This window comes from Pongo abelii, chromosome X, assembly GCF_028885655.2.
Source record: "Pongo abelii isolate AG06213 chromosome X, NHGRI_mPonAbe1-v2.0_pri, whole genome shotgun sequence".
Lineage (NCBI taxonomy): Eukaryota > Metazoa > Chordata > Mammalia > Primates > Hominidae > Pongo > Pongo abelii.
The window spans coordinates 22,169,970-22,192,377 of record NC_072008.2 but is presented as its reverse complement, the minus strand read 5'-3'; the positions used below and the strand labels follow the sequence as shown (position 1 = coordinate 22,192,377).

The 22,408-nt window shown below is 41.8% G+C and overlaps 1 protein-coding gene across 1 annotated transcript in view; it reads right to left on the bottom strand.

Annotated features, from left to right (window-relative positions):
* PHEX (phosphate regulating endopeptidase X-linked) overlaps positions 1–22,408 on the bottom strand; it is a 223,791-nt gene that overhangs the window by 176,742 nt on the left and 24,641 nt on the right. Inside the window, exons 4-5 of the mRNA XM_002831452.4 lie at positions 2,426–2,512; positions 1,198–1,424 (exon numbers count right to left, since the gene is read on the bottom strand). Of these exons, the coding sequence (XP_002831498.2) occupies positions 1,198–1,424; positions 2,426–2,512 (314 nt within the window). The remainder of the gene's footprint in view (positions 1–1,197; positions 1,425–2,425; positions 2,513–22,408) is intronic.

The window sequence follows — 22,408 nt, the reverse complement described above, 5'->3', positions numbered from 1 at the left end:
TCTCTGGAACTCAGAATTTCCTCCTGAGTAGAGGGGAGTCCTTTCAATGACCAAAGATTTTTACTGAGAATTCCATTGTCTAACCTAGAGGTGAGAAAACTACAGCCACTGGGCCAGCCCGCCATACAGCCATACCTTTGTTGTCTACAGTTGCTTTCCCAGACACAATGGCAGAATTAAGTAGTTGCAACAGAGACCAGATGGCCTGCAAACCCTAAAATATGTATCATCTGGCCCTTTACCCAAAAAATGTGCCAATCTCTGATCAAACGATGACCAGCTTCAATCAAACGATGAACTTTAAGATTTGGATTTTAGAAGGTTAAAATGCATGAGGTGAGGGCAATACATGTCTATAATTTGAATATCAATATTTCATTAACATTTTCTGATTTGACTAAGGACAGAATTGGGGAGAAAATCAGTCATGCAATAACATTTTCATTATCAGTCAAAGTAACTGTGGAAGCAAAACAAAACAAAACCCAGCAGAATCAAAGCACAAAACTATTTGACGAATGTTATTTGAATTCTTGCATAGCTCTTTCATTGGTGAGTCTTTAGCTGTTGGTAGTTTTCTGACAGCCTCCTGATTTTACCAATGCGATCTGCCTCAGGGTATGTCCATGTGGCCCATTGCTTTATGGAAGACATGGTTAGTCTTCCAGCAGAAAACGCAACCAAGCACTTGGAACAGAACAAGTTTTGCTGTATCTTTGGAAAGGAGGGAGGAGAGATTCAGAGTGAAGTTGATAACTAAAATTTAGGTATGTGCACAAGAAAATGTTAGTGAAAGAGGAATAAAAAATCATGGCACGTGTTTTCTCCTCTATCAAGGGAATCAGGAGGCAAGGACAAGAGCAGGCCTCAGAAAATCTCTGCTAACAACAGGAGACCTGCAGTCCCCTTCCCACTGGAATTTAGGAACCCTAGGCTTGCTCTGAGTAGGCATATGAGGGCCAGATCACAGATCACTTGAAACTAATTCACTAGTTTTCCAAAAGGCTTACAAAACTTGTGTGGTAATGGTCTACATTCTGCAAAGCCGGGAGAAGGGAATATTCCAGATTCCACTATTCAATAAAAGTGTTTTATGTTATTATTTCACTAAGGCAGCATGAGTCTCTTACCCCAGGATGGCACCCCAAAAGGCTAATCTAGGACTGAGCAAAGAAGATGAATGAGTCCTCATTATACCTTCAAGATATGTTCATTGGATGCTTTGTCATCAGGGGACACGTACAAACGAATGAACACAGAATTGCTGTATTGACCACGAAACGTTGCAAGTGTCTGCAGAAGGCTGAACTTTCTCTCTGACCAAACCCCTTCAGGGCCAATATTAGATTCAAGCACGGGCCAGCGGAAAGGTGAATGCCGTAGGATGTGTAGCAGTGGCTTGGCATCTGCTTTTTCAATCGCTTCTGAAAGGGAGCAGATATGAAGAGAAAGTTAGAATTGCAAACTGGATCAGCACACTAGAATTCAAGTGCATCTTCTCAAGACAAAATTCCCATAAGGCTCCAACTTAAAATTTCAGCTGTTAGGGAGTAGGTAAAAGAGGTGGGGTGGGATGAGCATAATCACAGAGACAGAACTACCTACGATCCACGCTTCAATGTGACTGTCAACACCTAGTGTTCTTGCCAGGAGAGCTGACCAGGGAAACTGCTGGATATTCACTACAATAAACATGGATTCTCTACATGGAACACAGCCAATGAATAATACTTGGTGGGACTAAGGTACAACCCTAACTAAAGGAATGCCTCAATAAAGCCAATCACTACCCAGTGAAGAAGAAGTGATGCTTCAGATTCCTGTCTTTTATTGCTCTTTTCTAGCTCACCACATGATACCCCAAATCCTAGACCAGCTGACACACTTCCCACAGGCACTGGCTTCTTCCTGCGGTGGCCTTGAGAAGGCAGACCAGGTCAAGTGGCCAGTATCTGTTCTGATGCCAATCAGACCCAAGATATCGACACAGGGCTAAGGACCCAACAAAGATGCCTGTTAGGCTGACACAGGAACCTGGCATGCCTGGGAATCTGGATTTCTCTAGGCTCCGGTAGGTGCACTCCCTCCCAGTCTCTTTCTCAAGCCAGACTTGGCCTGGCTTCTGGATTCTGTACCAGATACAGTGGAGTTTGCCCTGCTGACTTTGTCTAAGTTTCTCAGGGAGTAAATGATACCCAAAGAATCCAACTCATATAAATAAGATTTTCTCCACCAAGCCAGTAACAACATTAACTAAGATGGGACTAGTCAAAATCCAGTCTTTGACCATCATTCCTTTAACACCTTTAAACATTAATAGAATTCTTAGTAGTTCTCTTCTTCCTCAAACAATATATTAAAACATTAATAGAACTCTAAAGGACAGGGATGGTAAATATTTTATTTAGTTTTCTTCATCACTCACTCTCATTCATGCAGGATGAATAAAGGATTTTGGCTTTCTGTATGGCTTCGGTGTCCCGCCTCCTGCTCATTGATTTCTCCAACAGTTCTGGGAAGGTTAAGAAAGGATTCATTAGTATCCACCCACATGTGGTGCCAAGTTGGAAGTCATTTGATAATCACAATTCCAACCTCCAGAAAATTAAATATAAAGACAGACAACCCTGGAAAAGACAAATCTATCAAAGATACGCAGACAACAGAACAGATTCCAAGTTGCATGAGGTTCAGATAAAAACAATTTTACATTCTCTTATCCAGGGCACTCCTAACTCAAAAGAAACCAAAAGTTTAATTTCCGACTGAGAATGGATGTTCTACAGGGGTTGATTTCTTCTGCCACCTACACAAAAGGAAACAGAATTCATTTATTCAAGAATCAAAAATAACTGAATTCTGTCCCTTGTTCCTGGACCAAGTAATATTCTCAACGGAGCCAATTTCATCAGGGTTGTGTTTCTTAAGATTTCTCCACAGCCCAGCCTCTCAGGGAGGTCACCCGGAAGAAATTTCCCATTAGAAGTTTTATCCATTGTTGAATAAACATGCTGTGGACATGGGAGAAGTTCTTTAGACAGGAAATGGAGAGACGAGATTGGAAAACCTACCCGAATTGCCTGAAAACTTGCCCATTTACACATGCAAAGTCCTAGACATCTAAAAGAGTCCGTGTGTATACAATGGTTGCCAGCACAGACATAGGCCCACCTGGAAAATAATTTTCTATTTACAAAATCACTAATAATAATGTTTGAAGGTAGAAAATGATAGTTGTCACTATTTCATTAAATAAGGAAAGAGGAAAGCCAGGACTCAATGAAAACAACCCTCTCCCGAAAAAGAGAACCTTGAACATACTTGAGAATATCAATCTACCAACATGAAGCCAAGATGAAAAATCCCTATGGTGACGGCAGCACCAGGGCACTGCCTTCACCAAACTATGTCAAACTGCCTTGTCAAGGCATTTGGGAAACAGCCTAGCAGCCGTCATAATCACAGTACAACAGAAGTTCCTATAATACTCTGAATAGCTTCAAGACAAAATGTATGGCACTAATTAAGTTAATAAATAATTGTATATCTCCTGAAGAGGAATCTTACTTCTAAATCAGAAGTTCTACAGTTCAAAAAAAAAAAAAAAGCAACCCAGAGCTCCTGTCTAGTTTTTTAAAAATAAGCACCTGTACCTAAAACAAGCCCATATAACTAGATAGATTCCAGTGAAATAAATTAAATTGGGTTGGATGTGAGTATTTTCAATTATTTCAGCTTGTTTGGTGTTTTCTTTCTTGTGTATCATCATAATAATAAAATCAAGATAACTAGCCCCAAGGATTTTTTTTTTTTTTTTTTTTTTTTTTTTTTTTTTTTTGAGACAGAGTATCACTCTGTCACCCAGGCTGGAGTGCAGTGGCAGGATCTCAGCTCACTGCAGCCTCTGCCTCCCGTGTTCAAGCAATTCTCCTGTCTCAGCCTCCCGAGTAGCTGGGATTACAGGCGCCCGCCACCACACTCGGCTAATTTTTTGTATTTTTAGTAGAGATGGAGTTTCACCATGTCAGCCAGGCTGGTCTCAAATGCCTGACCTCAGGTGATCCACCTGCCTTGGCCTCCCAAAGTGCTGGGATTACAGGCATGAGCCACCGCGCCAGGTCCCCAAGGATTTCTTAAAGGAGATTTTTTTTTCGATAAACAGAAAGATCTAAAGCCATATCCACATATATTTCCATTCAAATCGGCTCCTGGACCCTTCCACTATATTGCTTACACAGTCATTAGATTATTTGGGAAACATATTTAGAAGTAAATAATCCAAATTTCATTTAGGGTTGTGATGATGTTCTGATGCTATAAACACTCCACAGGCTAAAAAACATGAATGCCCTAAGGGCCAAACAAGCCACAAGAGCAAAAAGAACTAAAAGCATTAAATATTTACCTGTGTCTGCTTCCAAGGCATGCTATCTATCACAAGGAGGGAAAAAGAGGACCAGCATATGCTAAATAGGGCAATCCCAAAACACTAACCGTGCACTAACTGTGAATATCAATAATTTGTATATGTCAAAATTCTGGTTTCTGTACCAGAATTTGGCTTTTAAAACAGATTCGGCTATCACAAGTTCCTTGCCATACCCTTTTCCTTCTCTTCTTTCCTTCTCACCGAGCCCAAGCAGACAGGACAGCATTGATATGCAGACAGTAATGTGGCAATCAGTTGACAGCATCCATTTTATGTATCTCTGCATGTGAATTAGCAGCAAGAAGAATAAAATGTAGCCTGGAGAGTTATTAATGAGTAGAAAACAAAGCCTGCCTACCACAGGTAATTACTCAGGTTATTAAAATGTCCCCAAAGCATTGAGAAAGGCTCATGGGTCACCCATACAGGGGCATTCCAATCATAGCCTGTGTTGTTTCTTGGAGGATTTCTCAATCCCCACCCCCACCCCACCCAGGTATTTCTTACCACCTTACAACTGCAAAGTTCATAAAACTGCAGGCCAGGCGCAGTGGCTCATGCCTGTAATCCCAGCACTTTGGGAGGCCGAGGCGGGCAGATCACAAGGTCAGGAGTTTGAGACCTGCCTGGCCAATATGGTGAAACCGCACCTCTACTAATAATACAAAAATTAGCAGGGTATGGTGGCGCACACCTGTAGTCCCAGCTACTCGGGAGGCTGAGGCAGGAGAATCGCTTGAACCCAGGAGGCAGAGGTTGCAGTGAGCCAAGATCTCGCCACTGCGCTCCAGCCTGGGTGACAAAGTGAGACTGTGTTTCAAAAAAAAACAAAAAACAGAAAAACAAACAAACAAAAAAAACTATAGCACAGCAAACCTCAGACTTTAAAATTGGTTTGAGAAGTTCTTCTGATCATCAAATTTGAACCCTAAGTATATATTAAGTATTTTTCTTCTCACTATGCTCCATCAAATAACTTTTTTTTTAAGGCAACATAATAGACATGTGGGAAGGGGGTGCTTTGGAATCACACAGACATGGGTTCCAGTTGCAGCTTGCTGCAACTTGCTAGCTGGGATTCAAGCGAGTTATTTAATCCCTCTAAGCCCCAGTTTCTTTATCTGTAAAGTCAAATAATAATAGTACATGCTTCCCAGGATTGTGCTGAGGATTTAACATTTTTAATGCACAGAAAGCCCCCATCTCGGTGCCTGGGCACATGATAACGGATATCAGTAAGTGGTGACTTAAACAGGATTACAGGCAGAATTCGCCCTATACAAAACTGTCAAGTAATCAAGCTTGTTTCTAGTGCTTCCTCCATAACTGTGTTTGTTCTCCTGCTTGCTTCTCAGGATATTGTTGGCCAAAGGACTTATGCTAACCTAAAACACTGCCAGGCTGTGTGTAGGGCTATTTCACAAACTGCACCTGCTCTAGCCACCTTGCAAAGCCCCATGCTCTCAACATTTCCTCTGCTTCTATAGTAGAGGCAATTCTAAATGGGGAGACATATTTTGCAATCAGTGTTAACCTCCAAAAATATTCTGCTCACATTCTTCATCCTGGACAACAAAGCATTTTCTTTTTTTATGTAAACTTCTCCAATGAAAGTACAGAAAAGTACACAAATAATACAACATACAGAAAAGTACACAGATCATAATGTGAAGAATGTTCACAAAGTTAACAGGCTCAAGTAAGCAGCATTATTACTGGAACCCCAGAAGCCCCTTGTGCTCCCTTCCAATCATTAACCCCAAGCAAGAAAATTAACATCCTCTATGGTAAAATACTTATTCAAGTCTATATCACATATTTATAGAGTAATCTACCTTTTTGTTATTGATTTGTAGAAGTGCTTTCTATATTCTACATACAAGTCCTTTTTGAATATATGATAAAATATCCCATTACATAGACTTCATTTTTAATGGTATCTTGTAATAAACTGAAATTATTTTAGTTCAGCTTCTCCATCTTTCTCCTCCATGGTTACCATATTTAGTGTCCTGTTCAAGAAATCCCTGCCTATCCCAAACTCATGAAGATACTCTACATTTTCTTTTCTTTTCTTTTCTTTTTTTCTTTTTTTTTTTTGAGATGGAGTCTTGCTCTATCGCCCAGGCGGGCGTACAGTGGCTCGATCTCGGCTCACTGCAATCTCCACCGCCCAGGTTCACGCGATTCTCCTACCTCAGCCTCTCAAGTAGCTGGGATTACAGACACATGTCATCATGCCCAGCTATTTTTTGTTTTTCGTTTTTGTGTGTTTGTTTCTTTTGAGATGGAGTCTTGCTCTGTCGCCAGGCCGGAGTGCAGTGGCAGGATCTCGGCTCACTGCAACCTCCGCCTCCCGGGTTCCAGCGATTCTCCTGCCTCAGCCTCACAAGTAGCTGAGACTACAGGCATGCGCCACCATGCCCAGCCAACTTTTTGTATTATTAGTAGAGGTGGGGTTTCACCATGTTAGCCAGGCTGGTCTCAAACTCCTGACTTCAGGTGATCCACCCGCCTCAGCCTCCCAAAGTGCTGAGATTACAGGCATGAGCCACTGCGCCCAGCCTCTATTTTTAGTAGAGACGGGGTTTCACCATGTTGGTCAGGCTGGTCTCGAGCTCCTGACCTCAGGTGATCCACCCACCTCGGCCTCCCAAAGTGCTCGGATTACAGGCATGAGCCACCGCGCCTGGTGACAGTTTACATTTTCTTCTAAAATCTTTATTGTTTCACATTTAGATCTACAGTCCATCTAAAATTTGTTTTTGACCATGGTGTGGACAACCATGCCTTTGTAACCCAAGCCTAACCTCAAAGGGGATGAAACGTGAGAATTTTAATAATAAAGATATTTTTGGTCATTGGGCCTCAAATAATATCACCAAGAAATACTTTTGGTATAAAACATTGGCATTAACAATGGCTATGCTCCATTAGATTGAATACTCTTTTGGGCAGGGGCTGGGTCATATTCATCTTTGAACACCCAGGACCCAGAGCTTGGCATGGCTGGTGCTTAGTGAATGTTCGCTGAGTTGAATTCCTGACAAGGAAAGTCTGAGAGAGACTTTCATCCAATTGAAAAAGAACTATGAGAAGCTGGACTGACTACTTTTATTATTTCTTTTTACAATCAGCAATGCCCTGATCATACTAACACCACCATCTCTTTTTTTCACATCTCAGTCCCTGTATCATACAATGAAATCCAAGACTTCATTCATCTGTTTTCATGAACGCCAGTTTTAAGAGTACCTAAGTTTTATTTTCATCAACTGTCTCAGCTTTATCATCCATTCCCAATGCCCTGCTCTTCTACACTGGGGAGAAAAAAATATTTAGTTATGCTCGGAAGCTGAGAGAGGACTATCAATCCTCACTCAATTCAATTCTGCTGCTCAGACAGGACATTTATTGAGCGCTCTAGAATACAAAAAGGAAATTCCAAAGGAAGGATGAGGCCCTTGAGGATTTTACAGTACCATGCTTAGTCAAGAGTTCATAACAGCCATCTGCAGCTCAGGCCAATCATTTAAAGTTTCTACAGTATCTAAGACATATCCACCTAATACATTTTTCAAAAACTCCACATATGCAAAGTTTTAGGCCTACGAGCAAAAACCTACCAAGAACCTTGATGTTGAGCTGACATTTGAATGAAGTGGCTCAGGAGCACAGGAACACTTAAAAAACACCCTCCTTTGGGTTCTTTCTCCTGACCCTGCAATATTTCCGTGTGCCTATTCTAAAAGGGGTCCTCTGGCTGTTTGCTAAGAGACCAGTGAATCCTGGAGCCACTTGCTTGATTTGCTTAACGGGTACTTTTAGAGACAGGGTCTTGTGCTGTCACCCAGACTGGAGAACAGAGGCATAATCATAGCTCACTGAAGCCTCAACCTCCTGGACCCAAACCATCTTCTCACCTCAGCCTCCCAAGTAGCTAGGACTACAGGTGCACACCACCACGCCATGGCTAATTGTTTTATTTTTATTTTTGTAGAGATGGGGTCTCGCTATATTGCCCAGGCTGGTCTTGAATTCCTGGTCTCAAGTGATCCTCCCAACTCAGCCTCCCATAGCGCTGGGATTACAGGCATGAGCCACTACACCTGGCCAGCAATTGCATTCTAAAATCTTCACATCAGTGTCACCAAGGTAAATTCTCAATTTCATGCAGATTGTGGTAACATTTCTCTTTTGGAAATCAGAGGGAGTGCCCTCTGATTCTGGTGAAAGAAAGGACATGAAAAATTAAAACTCTGGAAAACCAAATCTATACTTTAAGCTTCCACATCTACATAATGAACAGAATGTTCTCTAGACCTACATTTTTTTAAAACTTATTATAGAATGGCCTGCCTTCTCCTTTGGTGGTACTTAAAAACTACCTTTGGATGGTCTATGGTTGAATGTTGCCTCTAATCCTACTATTTTTAGCCCTTGTTGATTTTCTAGGCTGCAGATTTCAATTTGGTTTCCAGGCTCCTCAGTTTATTTACTATACTGAAAATTTTCATTTTTCTAACTCACAGTGCATGGGTATTAAAGGTATTAAACTCTTACGCAGTTAAACCTGCAGACTCTAAATCAGCTTGCAAAGCTTATCGTTATTCTCATTAAAAAATAAAATTCAAGTTAACTAAGTCATGGTCCGTGGATCCTGTAACTCTCATATATTTTCACACGAATTGTGTGACACTCAGCTTGGCAGTTCCTCAGCCCCACGGCCAGTCAAGCATGGGATTAACTGAATCTGTTTGACATACTGAAAAGCCAATAGGAGCTGATCTTTCTCATTCCTCTAGAAAACTCCCACCTAAATATAGGGATAGAAGCTGTCAGAATTATTTTCTCTGTTCATTTTTTATGATCTTATAAATGATAATTGTTGGTTAGCATCAGCTTAAGAAAAAGGTGCAGAGATGATTTTAAGGGGATTAAAATCCTCTAAATCAATCTAAATCATGGGTTACCAAATAACACAAAAATGTCCCTGTTAACACAAAAGACCTCTTCGTCCATAATGAAATTAATTATATAAAATTGCCAGATACTACAAAACTCTAGCAGAAGGTAACTCTTTTATTATGTTCACTTATAAGTGAATTTATAAGAATTATACTTATTATTAAGGTTATACTTCAAAATAATTTCCATTTTAGCATTATTCTTTGATAGCATAGCATTACAATGAATCTGCCAATCTGATGTTTTAACTCAATATAAATAGCTTTCCCATTTAGATATTTTATATCTTAGCAGATAATTCCATGTAAGGTCTGTGCCAAACTTGAGGTTTAAAATAAATCTATCCTCAGTTTTTTCATATTGCACTTTTACTACTAACTGTAATTATTTATATTTTTTCTCCCTCCTATTTAAGACAGAGTCTCACTCTGTCACCCAGGCTGGAGTGCAGTGGCATGATCTCAGCTCATTGCAACCTCTGCCTCCTGGGTTCAAGCGATTCTTTGCCTCAACCTCATAAATAGCTGGGATTACAGGCACGTGCCACCACGCTCAGCTAATTTTTTTGTGTGTTTTTAGTAGAGTCGGGGTTTTACCACATTGGCCAGGCTGGTCTCAAACTCCTGGCCTCAAGTGATCTGCCTGCCTCGGCCTCCCAAAGTGCTGGGGTTACAGACGTGAGCCACCACACCTGGCCTCTGCCTCCTATTTTATCCATCTTAACATTACAAGGAAAAAGCCGTGTGTGTTTATATACTCCCTGCAATGGTCCTTCCTGAACAATCCTAAGACATCCAAGGACCAGTAATGACAGTGTTCATTTTTTAAGTACCTGCTCTGTGCCAGGTGTATTGTATTAATACATAACCTCAATTAACCTGCGCAGCAATCCTAAGAAACATATATCATAACTCCATTGTACAGGCAAGAAAACTATAAGAACTTGTCCAAGGAGACTCAGTTAGTAAAGGTTAGAGCTAGGATTTGGACTCAAGTCCCTGACTCCTGTTAATTCAACCATCAGATACCCAGAAAAATTCTGCAAGTTGCTTTCCTGTGAGAGAATGGGCCCCCAGTGGCTAAACGAGAGGCAGCTACGCCCTCGTGGAATTCCCCGACAGATCTCTCCACCATAACTGAAGGAAAGACCTTCCCTGGTTACATCATAACTTCTTTTTGCAGTGGTGGAATGACTTTGTGATGAGCCATCTACTCCCTTTGCCCTGTCACCCTATTTTTGACCAGGGACACAGACTCCTGAGGCACCTAACCAGAGGTAGGAGGCCTGGTGAGGTTAGAACAGAACAAAGTTGGCTGGTCCTCAAGGCTTGACCTCACATTTTGCTCTAGTCTAAGCCAGTGGTTTCTAAACTTGAGTGTACATTGGAATAATAAAGAGAGCTTGTTAGGCCAGGCACGGTGGCTCATGCCTGTAATCTCGGCACTGTGGGAGGCAGAGGCAGGCGGATCACCTGAGGTCAGGAGTTCGAGACCAGCCTGGCCAACATGGTAAAACCCCATCTCTACTAAAATTACAAAAAAAATTAGCTGGGCGTGGTGGTGGGTGCCTGTAATCCTAGCTACTTGGGAGGCTGAGTCAGGAGAATCGCTTGAACCCGGAAGGTGGAGGTTGCAGTGAGCCAAGACCGTGCCATTGCACTCCAGCCTAGGTGACAAGAGTGAAACTCCATCTCAAAAATTAAAAAAAAAAAAAATGGGAGCTTGTTAAAACACAAATGGCTGTGTTTTAACTTCAGTGTCTAATTCAGAAGGTCTGGGGTGGGACCCAGGATTTCGCATTACTAACAAATTGCCAGGTAATGTTGATGCTGTAGGTCAGGGGAATACACTTTGAGAACAACTACTTTAAACCAACAGCACTCACTGGTCTTTCTTGATGCCTGCAATCCCAGGAAACATCACCAGCCCAGATTCCCACCTCTGCCTTTCCTACCCTACCTCAAATCAAAAAAGGAACTTTTGTCCTGTCTTTACTGATTTCCTCACTCTGCAGCTCCATTTTAACTCGGTGTCAACACTCTTCAAGGAGGACACTAAACACTTTGTTTTGTTTTGGAAACACTCTCCTTGCATAGGCCCATTTAGGTCTAAGTTTCTCAGTTCTGCCAACCTCAGCTTTAAAAAGTTCCCTTCTTAAACATAAAATGCAATAGGGATTTGATGTGAGGGTTGATTCACAGATTCAAGAGCGGAAAAAATATTAGCACTATGCCAGAAAGACTCTCAAAGTGAAAGAAAGAATACCATACAGGGTACTTTTTTTTTTTTCTTTTTCTTTTTTTCGAGACAGGGCCTTACTCTGTTGCCTGGGCTGGTGTGCAGTGGCACGATCTTGGCTCACTGCAACGTCCGCCTCTTGGGCTCAAGCGATTCTCCTGCCTTAGCCTTCTGAGTAGCTGGGACCACAGGCATGTGCCTCAGTTCCTGGATAATTTTTATTTTTAGTAGAGATGAGGTTTCGCCATACTGCCCAGGCTGGTCTTGAACTCCTGGGCTCAAGCGATCCACCCACCTCAACCTCCCAACGTGTTGGGATTACATGCATGAGCCACCACGCCCAGCCGGGTATCTATTTTCAATTCCAGTTTATACCACATCCTCAAGAGAGGAAGAGAGAGATAAACATCACATCCCTGAAATCCTAAAAAATCTGAGCTTCAGACAATTCCTCCCTCGTCTATGAAAGTGGCATCAAAACACTGTAAACATAGGTTTAAAAAGCCACTTCCCAACTAACCCCTGTTTTCACTCCCACCTTCTATGAGGAGGTGAGAGAAGGAGGGGTTCTATTCCTGGCTGTTCAAACCACAAAGTGTGGTCGAGGGAGACTGCTCCTCCAGAACTGGGTTTCCGACAGTGAGTGATTAGGGGTAAGGCTTTCTTTCCTTCTCTATCCAGAATCCTCTCCCCCAAAAGGTTGGAAGCAACAGCACCTTTGGCACAAGCAGTGAACCCAAAGGGGCAAAAGTGTTGGTAGAACGAGTACTAACTACCATGCCCACCAGTAGCTGCCATGACTTCCCTGGCGGATTTTGCCCCATGAGTGGGGTTGCTTGACGAAATACCTTCCTAAGTTCAAAGAAATCAAGGGCAACAAAGAAGAAGCAATGATCTTTCATGTTGACCTAAGGAGAAAATAGAGAAAAGGATAAACAATCATGCCTTGGTATTTTCTGTAACAAGGAAGTCAAACTCCACCTTCGTTTGGATACCAAACTAGAAAATAGATCAGCACGATGGGGCCCGTAAAACATGAATTGGTCGCCATATGCCAGCTACCTCCTCCAAGCCACTGTCCACAGAGAGCAGCACTCTCTGGCAAAACATATCACTCATTGCATCCCTCAACATGACATTTACAAACGCCTTCCCATTGCCCTAGGATAGAGTCTAAAATCTTTACAAGGCCTACAAAGCCTGTATGCTCTGGCCCCCGCCTTTCTCCTCAATGTTGTCATTTATGCCTCTTCCCTTCCAACTCAGAGCTCCAATCACACTGGGCTTCTTGGGTTTCCTCAAAGGCACCAGCTAGACAGAGTCTCTGCGCTTGCAACTCTTTCCGCTGGGGTTAAAACTGGAGACATTTGAAATGAGAGACCCATAATCTGTGGGGAACAAATTATATGGCTGGATTGGTTTGGGCAAGTCACGTAATCTTCTTGACCTTCACTTCCTCAGATATAGGGCAAAGACAGAAATCAACAATGATGACTGCTGACATCACAGAATTAGAGTGAAGACAGTAGAGAAAACAAATGATTCTCTAAAGAAATAAAATGAGTATCAAGAAATGTTTGGGCCGGCCAGGCGCGGTGGCTCACCCCTGTAATCCCAGCACTTTGGGAGGCCGAGGCAGGCGGATCACGAGGTCAGGAGTTCGAGACCATCCTGGCCAACGTAGTGAAACCCCGTCTCTACTAAAAATACAAAAATTATCTGGGCATGGTGGCACGTGCCTGTAATCCCAGCTACTTGGGAGCCTGAGGCAGGAGAATCGCTTGAACCAGGGAGTCGGAGCTTGCAGTGAGCCGAGATTGTGCCACAGGACTCCAGCCTGGTGACAGAGCAAGACTCCGTCTCAAAAGAAAAAAAAAAAAGAAAGAAAGAAAAAAAGAAATGCTTGGGCCTTGAAGAAGTGAACTTGGGAATTTACAATAGACCAGTAGGTAGTAGAAGCAGTTCCATTCGGAACGTAATCTAAATGGCCACTATAGGAAGTCTTTCTGCCTAGTGACATAGGCAAACTTATGAGTATATTAGTACATATTTGTGTTTGTGCTGCTCTCTTTCATAAATATCAGTCCCTACACCTATTTTAACTGTTCATGAAAATAAAATTTCCTTCTCATTTTACAAATTAAAAGGTTCATGAATGTTTTTTAAAAAAGTACCTCTCACTGCAAATATCAATACCAATGAGGCTTTCCAAACAAACATATCTTCTTTGTGACAAGCTATTATCCAACCAGCATATAATTAATTTTCCTGTTATGGGTAGTGCCTTTTTACATGGAATGTTCTCTTGATGCTTTAAAGCAAATAGTCCATCGTTACAAATTCATTAAGTATTCACATAGATGCTATTAATCATGATGAACTAATGTGGTATTAATGGGTAGGTTATTAATCTGCAATTACATGCATATTTCCTAATAAATTCAAGTTTCCCAAGTTTGAGAAAGACAGCAAAGGAAAAGGAAATGAACAAATCTTTCATAAAACAAATTAAGGGGAAAAAATCTCTCTCCCTGTACCATAAGATCAGACATACAAAATTCCTGCTTTCTTCCTTCGTATTTACCCAATGCAAGGCAAAGAAGTTTGCAATATATACGTTTTCATCAAAATAATAATACAAATGGAAGAAAAATTAAAACATCCATGTACCCTGGAGAGGTACTGAATTTCTTCACTGACATACTATGTCCTTAGACACACTAAAGCCTAGCTATTGAATGTGTGGTCCCCAAACCAGCAGCATGGGCATCGCCTGAGAACTTTCTGGAACTACATAAAGAAAATGTGGTACACATACCACGGAATACTATGCAGCCATAAAAAAGAATGAGATCATCCTTTGCAGGAACATAGATGGAGCTGGAGGCCATTATTCTCAGCAAACTAATGCAGGAACAGAAAACCAAATACTGCATGTTCTCACTTATAAATGCGAGCTAAATAATGAGAACACATGGACAGAAAGAGGGGAACAACAGATACTGGGGCCTACTTGAGGGTGGACGGTGGGAGGAGGGAGAGGTTCAGAAAAAAAAAACAACCATCGGGTACTATGCTTAGTGTCTAGTGACTAAATAATCTGTACACCAAACCCCAAGTCACAAGTTTACCTATATAACAAACCTGCACATGTACCCCTAAACCTATAATAAAAGTTAAAATAGTTTTTAAAAGTTATGTCTAAGTCAGGCTAAAAGAACTTCAATGAACACAAAATAAAATTCCAAGTGATAAAAAAGCATCATGTAATAGCTTACTCTTTCTTAGCTCATGTGAAACAATGGTGCGTCTTACAGTTGACAATATTTTTGATTTGATGAAATATGGTATTCATTTTGGTAAGGCTGTGGAAGACTCTGCAGTGTTTGCATATTCTCTGGCTTAATTTGAAGTCAAATAAACATAACTAACAAAATTGAATATAACTAAATAGCTACCACTTCAGAAGAACTAGTATTTCCATTCTGGAAAGTAATAAATATGTCAGAAATATTGAAGCTATATTTGGATTTAAATGAAAGAAGCCAATATAGAAATTATTCCAAATGACTCCAAAAGCATTTTAAGGACAACTGAACCTCCGGATGAGATGAGACATTTTAATTCTTCAGTATTGGGTTTCATATCCAGGGTTCAGGGGCAGAATCAAAAGTTTGGTCCAGTGGGAAGGTGGACGCAAGGCTTCTGGCGAGGGCAGCTTTGTGAACGTCCTGAGACACAGCGGGCTGTGTAGCCTTCAGACCTCAGGCGAACCACAATTGCCTCCTTTCTTCACCCAGCACCTCCCACGCATTCCCCACTAGACTTGTCTCATTCTGGCAGCCACCTGCAGCTTTCAAACCCCAACTTCCTCTTCTCCACAGCTCAGAGATTCCAGGCTGACACCAACACCTTTGACCTCAATTAAAAGAGTAGAATTTTATGTCTGAATTTACTTTCACTGGTATGTATCCAGACCAATGTGTAAATCAGCAAGAGAAAGAAAATCTCTTTTCTTTTCTTATATTATTCTGGAGACTCGGTCAACATGTCGGGAAATGTAAATGGAGAGAAATTAATAAATTAGCTAGGGCATTGCTTGGCATTCATTAATGTCAACTAGCAAAGCATACTGCCAGAGCAGTCATTTTGAATGGTTCTCATCTCAGAAAACTCACAGAAACTTCTCTAATGTACAAAGGCTACAGTTTTCTACTCAATTAGTTTGGGCACTGCCTGGTCGGGAGGGAGGTGGTTAAAAATCCTCACATCTAGCCAGGTGCAGTGGCTCATGCCTGTAATCCCAGCACTTTAGGATGCCAAGGTAGGCGGATCACTTGAGGTCAGGGGTTCGAGACCAGCCTGTCCAACATGGTGAAATCCCGTCTTTACTAAAAATACAAAAATTAGCCAGGCATGGTGGCACACACCTGTAATCCCAGCTACTCGGGAGGTTGAGGGACGAGAATCGCTTGAACCTGGGAGGCAGAGGTTGCAGTGAGCCGAGATCACACCACTGCACTACAGCCTGGGCAACAGAGCAAGACTCTGTCTCAAGAAACAAACAAACAAACAAACAAACAAAAATCCTAACACCCAAGCAGCACCCCAGATCAATTCCATGAGAATCTCTGAGAATGGGCCTCAGGCATCTGTGTTTTATAAGCTCCCTAGTAATTCCACTGCACAGCCAGGGTTGAGAACCACCACTCTAGAATTGTTCTTTTCAGTAGTCCCACGAGGCTACTGGGTATTGCAATGTGGCTGGTCCAAATGGAGAAGTGTTGCAAGTTTAAGATATGCACCACATTTGAAAGACTTAGTAAGAAAGAAAGAAGAGAAAATGCCTCATGGATAAGTTTTCTACATTGATTACATGTAGAAATGATAGTATTTTGGATATATTGGGGTAGATAAAATATATCATTCCAACTGCTGTCATTTTTACTTTTTAAAGTGTGGCTCCTAGAAAACATAAAATCACATGTGACTTGCATTTGTGACTCACATTATATTTCTATTGGACAATACCACTCTGGAAGTTATCTTTATAGGTCTGTAATTGTGTGAATATGGGTAAATTACTTAACCTGTTGTTATGGTTTGGCTCTGTCTCTACCCAAATCTCATCTCAAATTGTAATCCCCATAATCCCCACGTGTTGAGGGAAGAACCTCACGGGAGGTGATTAGATCGTGGGGGCATTTTTTCCCCCATGCCGTTCTCGTGATAGTGAATGAGTTCTCAAGAGATTTGATGGTTTTATAAGGCAATTTTCCCTGCTCTTGCTCACTCTCTCTCACCTGCTGCCACGTAAGACATGCCTCCTTCCCCTTCCGCCATGATTTTCAGTTTCCTGAGGCCTCCCTAGCCATGCAGAACTGTGAGTCAATTAAACCTCTTTCCTTTATAAGTTACCCAGTCACAGGTATTTCTTTACAGCAGTGTGAAAACAGACTAATACACCTCTCTAAGCCACAGTTTGCCGAACTGTAAAACAGGGATAATATCACCTTCCTAGTTTTCAGGGCTTTTACCAGGCAGTAAAGGTCAAATGGCCCAAATCTAATCCTGGCTCCATTGCGTATCAGCCGTGTGACCTTGGGCTAATTATACTGCTTGGTGCCTCTGTCTTCTCATCTGTAAAATGCAGATAAATCTTACATCTTACGTGTTGGGAGCTCAGTTCGGAGTCCAATAAACGATAACTAATGATAATATCAAATAAGGTCACCTCAATAAAGTGCCCAGCCCTGTTAGGTCCTGCCCTATGTGATATATTCTTACAACTTTTTTAATCTATTAAAGGCTCACTTCACAGTAATGAATTGAAATATCTCCCCATTAGTAGTAAATCAGAGGAGAAATGGGGATTTTGTCACATTGTAAAGATGCTTGACCCATCCACACCTCAGTCACAGTTGAAAAGTTCTCAGAATTGGGGGTGAGAGCATAGCTAAAACAATCTAATCAGAGAGTCTGGAAATACAAGGATAAAATTTTCAACTCAGTTCCACTATGAATATTAGCATGCAACCAACTTTTAAATTTTTATAGGGCTTCCATTCTGCCGTTGACCAATTCAGAGCATGGTAAAGGTAAGGGATTCACGCATCTCTCTAAGGCGCAGGACATCTGAGTCATCTGCTTCTGCTGTGAAATCTGAATGCCCCTGGAAGTCCTCACAAAAATCCCATATTCTCAGCTCCATTATTATTCTGGCTTCTGGCAACCAACAGCAGGAACACGTGGACCCTTGGAGAAGCTTCAGGAATTGTTACCACCAAAGCTCACGTGGGTATGCCTCCCAACTGTTACCACCAAAGCCAGCTAGGATTTTTCTTTCCTTTCCAAACAGTCATCCTCTTTCAGGAAGTAGTCTTTCAAAAACATGCAATCCTTCTGAACAACTGCAAAGTAAAATACACTTAAACATACCAACCTTGTAAAACAGGACCTGGGTGTGGGCAGGTGGAAAAGTGTCATTGTGGGTGTATACGTCTTTCTCAGGATGCACATATCCTGTGTCATTAGTCATGCTGAGGAACTTATAGTTAGTCAAAGGAACCTAAATTTAGTCCACAATCTTCTAAAGTGAAATGTTTCTTTCCTCCTACAACATTCAAGCTAACTCACAGGAAACTTTTCATAATGTGTGGCAATATTTATGCTACAAAAATGCCCCCTTGTCTGCTTTCCCATTCATTTTTTTCAGCCAATATCCCCATGCATAGCATTTTGCAGGCTGTTGCTCCACTTCTCAGAAACCTTTGCATTCCCTGCTGCAAGTCAAAAATCTCGCCAATGGATTTCAACATCTTTTATCTCCTGTCATCTCTCACCAAGGGCCCTGTTCATTCCTTCCTTCCAACAAAGCCAAGCTATATATATTGGGTCTGACCCTTAGGACTTAGCTCCCAGCACCTCCAGGTTTGCAGTTCCCCTACTCCCTTACTCCCCACCCTTCTAAGTTCAATCAACAGCCCCTGTCTTCAACGTTGAATAACGAGCTAGCTCTTTTGTACACCATGTAGTATCTACTTATGAATAAACACTCTACTTGGTGTATTACTATTTCCAATCGTTTGCACTGTTCACAAAAGCTATATCACTTCAAATAAGAATTGACTTTTTTTTTTTTTTTTTTTTTGAGACAGGGCTTTGCTCTGTCACCCAGGCTGGAGTGCAGTGGCACAATCTTAGCTTACTACAGCCTTGAATTCCTGGGCTCAAGCATTCCTCCATCTCCAACTTCCTGAGTAGCTGGGACTACAGATGTACACTGCCAGGCCCAGAATTGACCTTTAATGCCCTGCTTTCATGATAAGCACATGGCAAGCCTTAGTAATTTCACCTGAAAATATACAGGTTCCATGGCATAGACAATCATAAAGCCTGCATTTAATCAGTTCAAGGGTTGGTACTGGCACAAGCTCCAGTTTCATCTAATATCCTCATAAACACATATTAACTGTCAGTAACATGCTCATTACCCAGGGAGTCTAGACAGTGAAGTACTCAAAGATTTGGGCATGAGTGGACCCATGAGGCCACGTAATAGTCAACGCCACTCCAAGCACCTGAATTAAGATGGATCAAGAAGCTGGAGCTAAATAAAACTGCCTTCTTGAATCTTGCTCCAGCAATCCTTACATACACTGGGGTTGTTAATGGTTTCTTCTGCCTACATCTCTTGGGCAGTCTGTTGAAACCGATGGACCATTCTGAGAATAATGTTTATAAGTGCATAAAACAAGAAACATAGGCTTACAAAGAAAAGCAGGTATTTCAAAACACAGTTAGCAAAACTTTTTTTACTGTGTGAAATTAATATATATATGTGCCATTTGATTAATTCATTAAATACCAAGCCCTAACTTTGAGTCTGACAACTACTATAATTTTGAAGTAGTGATACATGTACATAACATTTCAAGATACCTGCAACATCCGCAATAAGGTAGAAAAATAACCATGATTGCGGTTGGTAACAAAGTCACAGGCACTGCTAATAGTACCAGGGTTTGTTGCCTACATTCATAATTAAAGAAAATGCTAAAATTCTGTGAGAGGTTAGTGAAAATAAAGGTGCAATTTTTTCCCATCCAAGTACCTGAATTGTATTGACAGCCCTCTTGTGGGAAGACTGTGGACTCAAGTTAAGGATCCCCCAGGGATGAGAGAGAAGAGAGAACAAAGGGAAATTGGGGCTGTGCACTATGGCTCACACCTGTAATCCCAACACTTTGGGAAACCGAGGCGGGTGGAACACCTGGGGTCAGGTGTTCAAGACCAGCCTGGCCAACATGTTGAAACCCTGTCTCTACTAAAAATATAAAAATTAGCCAGGCGTGGTGGCAGGCGCCTGTAATCCCAGCTACTCGGGAGGCTGAGGCAGGAGAATCATTTGAATTGGGGAGGCGGAGGTTGCAGTGAGCCGAGATCGTGCTGTTGCACTCCAGCCTCGGCGACAGAGTAAGACTCCGTCTCCAAAAAAAAAGGGAAATTGGTAGAAATTTTTTAAGTGGCATCCAGAGAAGCTCTAGAGCGGCGTAAGAGGATACTTATTCTTATTTTTACCAATTCCCTTTTCCTCTTCTTTCTCTTCCTGTAGGAGTGATTTAAAAATCACATGGCCTCCAATAAATGTGTTATCTGACAATTAGATTATCAAAACCGTCCAGAGTTTAGGGTCATGACCAAGGTCTGGCAATGAAAGTTGGGAATATGTACAAATGTCCTCATCTGCTGTTTTTTTATCTCCAGCCTTGCCTCTTTCAGAATCAGCTTCCTTATTTACAGGCATGTGGGGAGTTTGAGAAAAAAAACTACATCACAATATTTTATTTTAATAGTGATGTCAAGGTCTTCTTATAAGTTATTTTTATTTGGCTGGAGAACATTTCTTAAGCATCTACTATGTGCCAAGTGCTTTTAAAACATTAATTTAACCCTTGTGAAATTAACAGTAGTAACAGATTCCATTTATTGAACCATGTGTAGAAGACTTTCTACGCATCTCATTGGATTTGTCCAACAGTATTACCAGATAAGAAACTGAGGCTCAGAAAGAAGTAGTTTGCCCATGGCCACACAGCTGATAAGTGGCAGAATCCCTTTTTTTTTCTTTTTTCAGAACCCAAACTTGAACCACCTGCAAGTTATTTTTCTTGTCTGTAACTTGCATCAGATCCCACCAACAGGGAGTCTTAGAAGGGCCCAGGCCTGTCTCATTGCCCACGTCCCTGTCCTGCCTTCCTGAGGCCCACGACTGATGATTTTGCTTCCCCTCCTTTCAGGGGCAAGCCCCAGTTGCATCTCAAGAGTCTTCTGGGACTGTGGGCACAAGAGGAGATGGAGTGAAAGGGAGAAGAAAAAGCCACTCCTCCCTACCCAGTCAGCTGCCCACACAACTGTATTCAGCCAACCACAGAGGGCACATTCTTTTTCTCCTTTCTTTAGGAAGTATTTACTGAGCACCTCCTATGGCAGGCACTATGCTTGGTGCTGTGGTCACAGTGACACCCAAAATGGACAAGGGGCTGGTTCTCATGGAGTTTAACATCTACAGGAGCGGGGATGGGTGTAAGTGAGAAGAGCGGCAAGCATGTACACAAATGAGTTCATTTCAGATGGTTATAAGGACCACAAAGGACACAAATACAAAGGGATTGGAGATTGGGTAGGGGACTTTTTTTTTTTTTTTTTTTTTTTTCGAGATCGAGTCTCACTCTGTTGCCCTGGATGAAGTGCAGTTGTGCAATCTTGGCTCACTGCAACCTTGACCTCCCCGGCTCAAGTGATCCTCCCCCCTCAGCTCCTGAGTAGCTGGGACTACAGATACATGCCACCAGGTCTGGCTAATTTTTGTTGCTGTTTTTTATTCTGTTGGCCAGGCTGGTCTCAAACTCCTGGCTTCAAGTGATCTGCCCACCTTGACCTCTCAAAGTGCTAGGATTACAGCCGTGAGCCACCGCACCCAGCCAGAGGACTATTTTAAATAAAGGTGTTCTCTGAGCTTTCTCTAGCACTGAAATCCATTTGAGTTATTCCCAGATAGTTCACCTTGCTAATAGCCTGTTCAGGGCTCTAGAGCAATGCTGTCTGGTAGAAATATTACCCAAACCACATATGTAATTTTTAATTTTCTTGTAGCTAAATTTAAATAAGTAAAAACAAACAGGTGAGATGTTTAATGGTATATCCTATTTGCCTTAATATAACTCAAAATATTATTTCTACATGCAATTACTGATTATAAATGAAACTATCAATTAATGAGAGTGCTTTCATTTTTAAAAATGAAGTATTTAAAATTTGGTGTATATTTTACACTTACATCACACCTCAATTCCACCTAGCCATATTTTCAGGTACTCAAAAGCCACAGTGGTTAGTGGCTACCATGCTGAGCAGGACAGTTCTAGAGTATTGATTACAGTACCTATGGGAACACTCATAAGGTGCAGATTGTAATTTCCATGAGGATAGTCTAGGGGATATTGTTATTATTATTATTTTGAGACAGAGTCTCGCTCTGTCACGCAGGCTGGAGTGCAGTGGAGCGATTTCGGCTCACTGCAACCTCCGAGTAGCTGGGATTACAGGCTCCCGCCACCACACCCGACTAACTTTTGTATTTTTAGTAGAGACAGAGTTTCACCATATTGTCCAGGCTGACCTTGAGCTCCTGACCTCAGGTGATCCACCCACCTCAGGCTCCCAAAGTGCTAGCATTACAGGCATGAGCCACCCCGCCCAGCCTAGGGGACC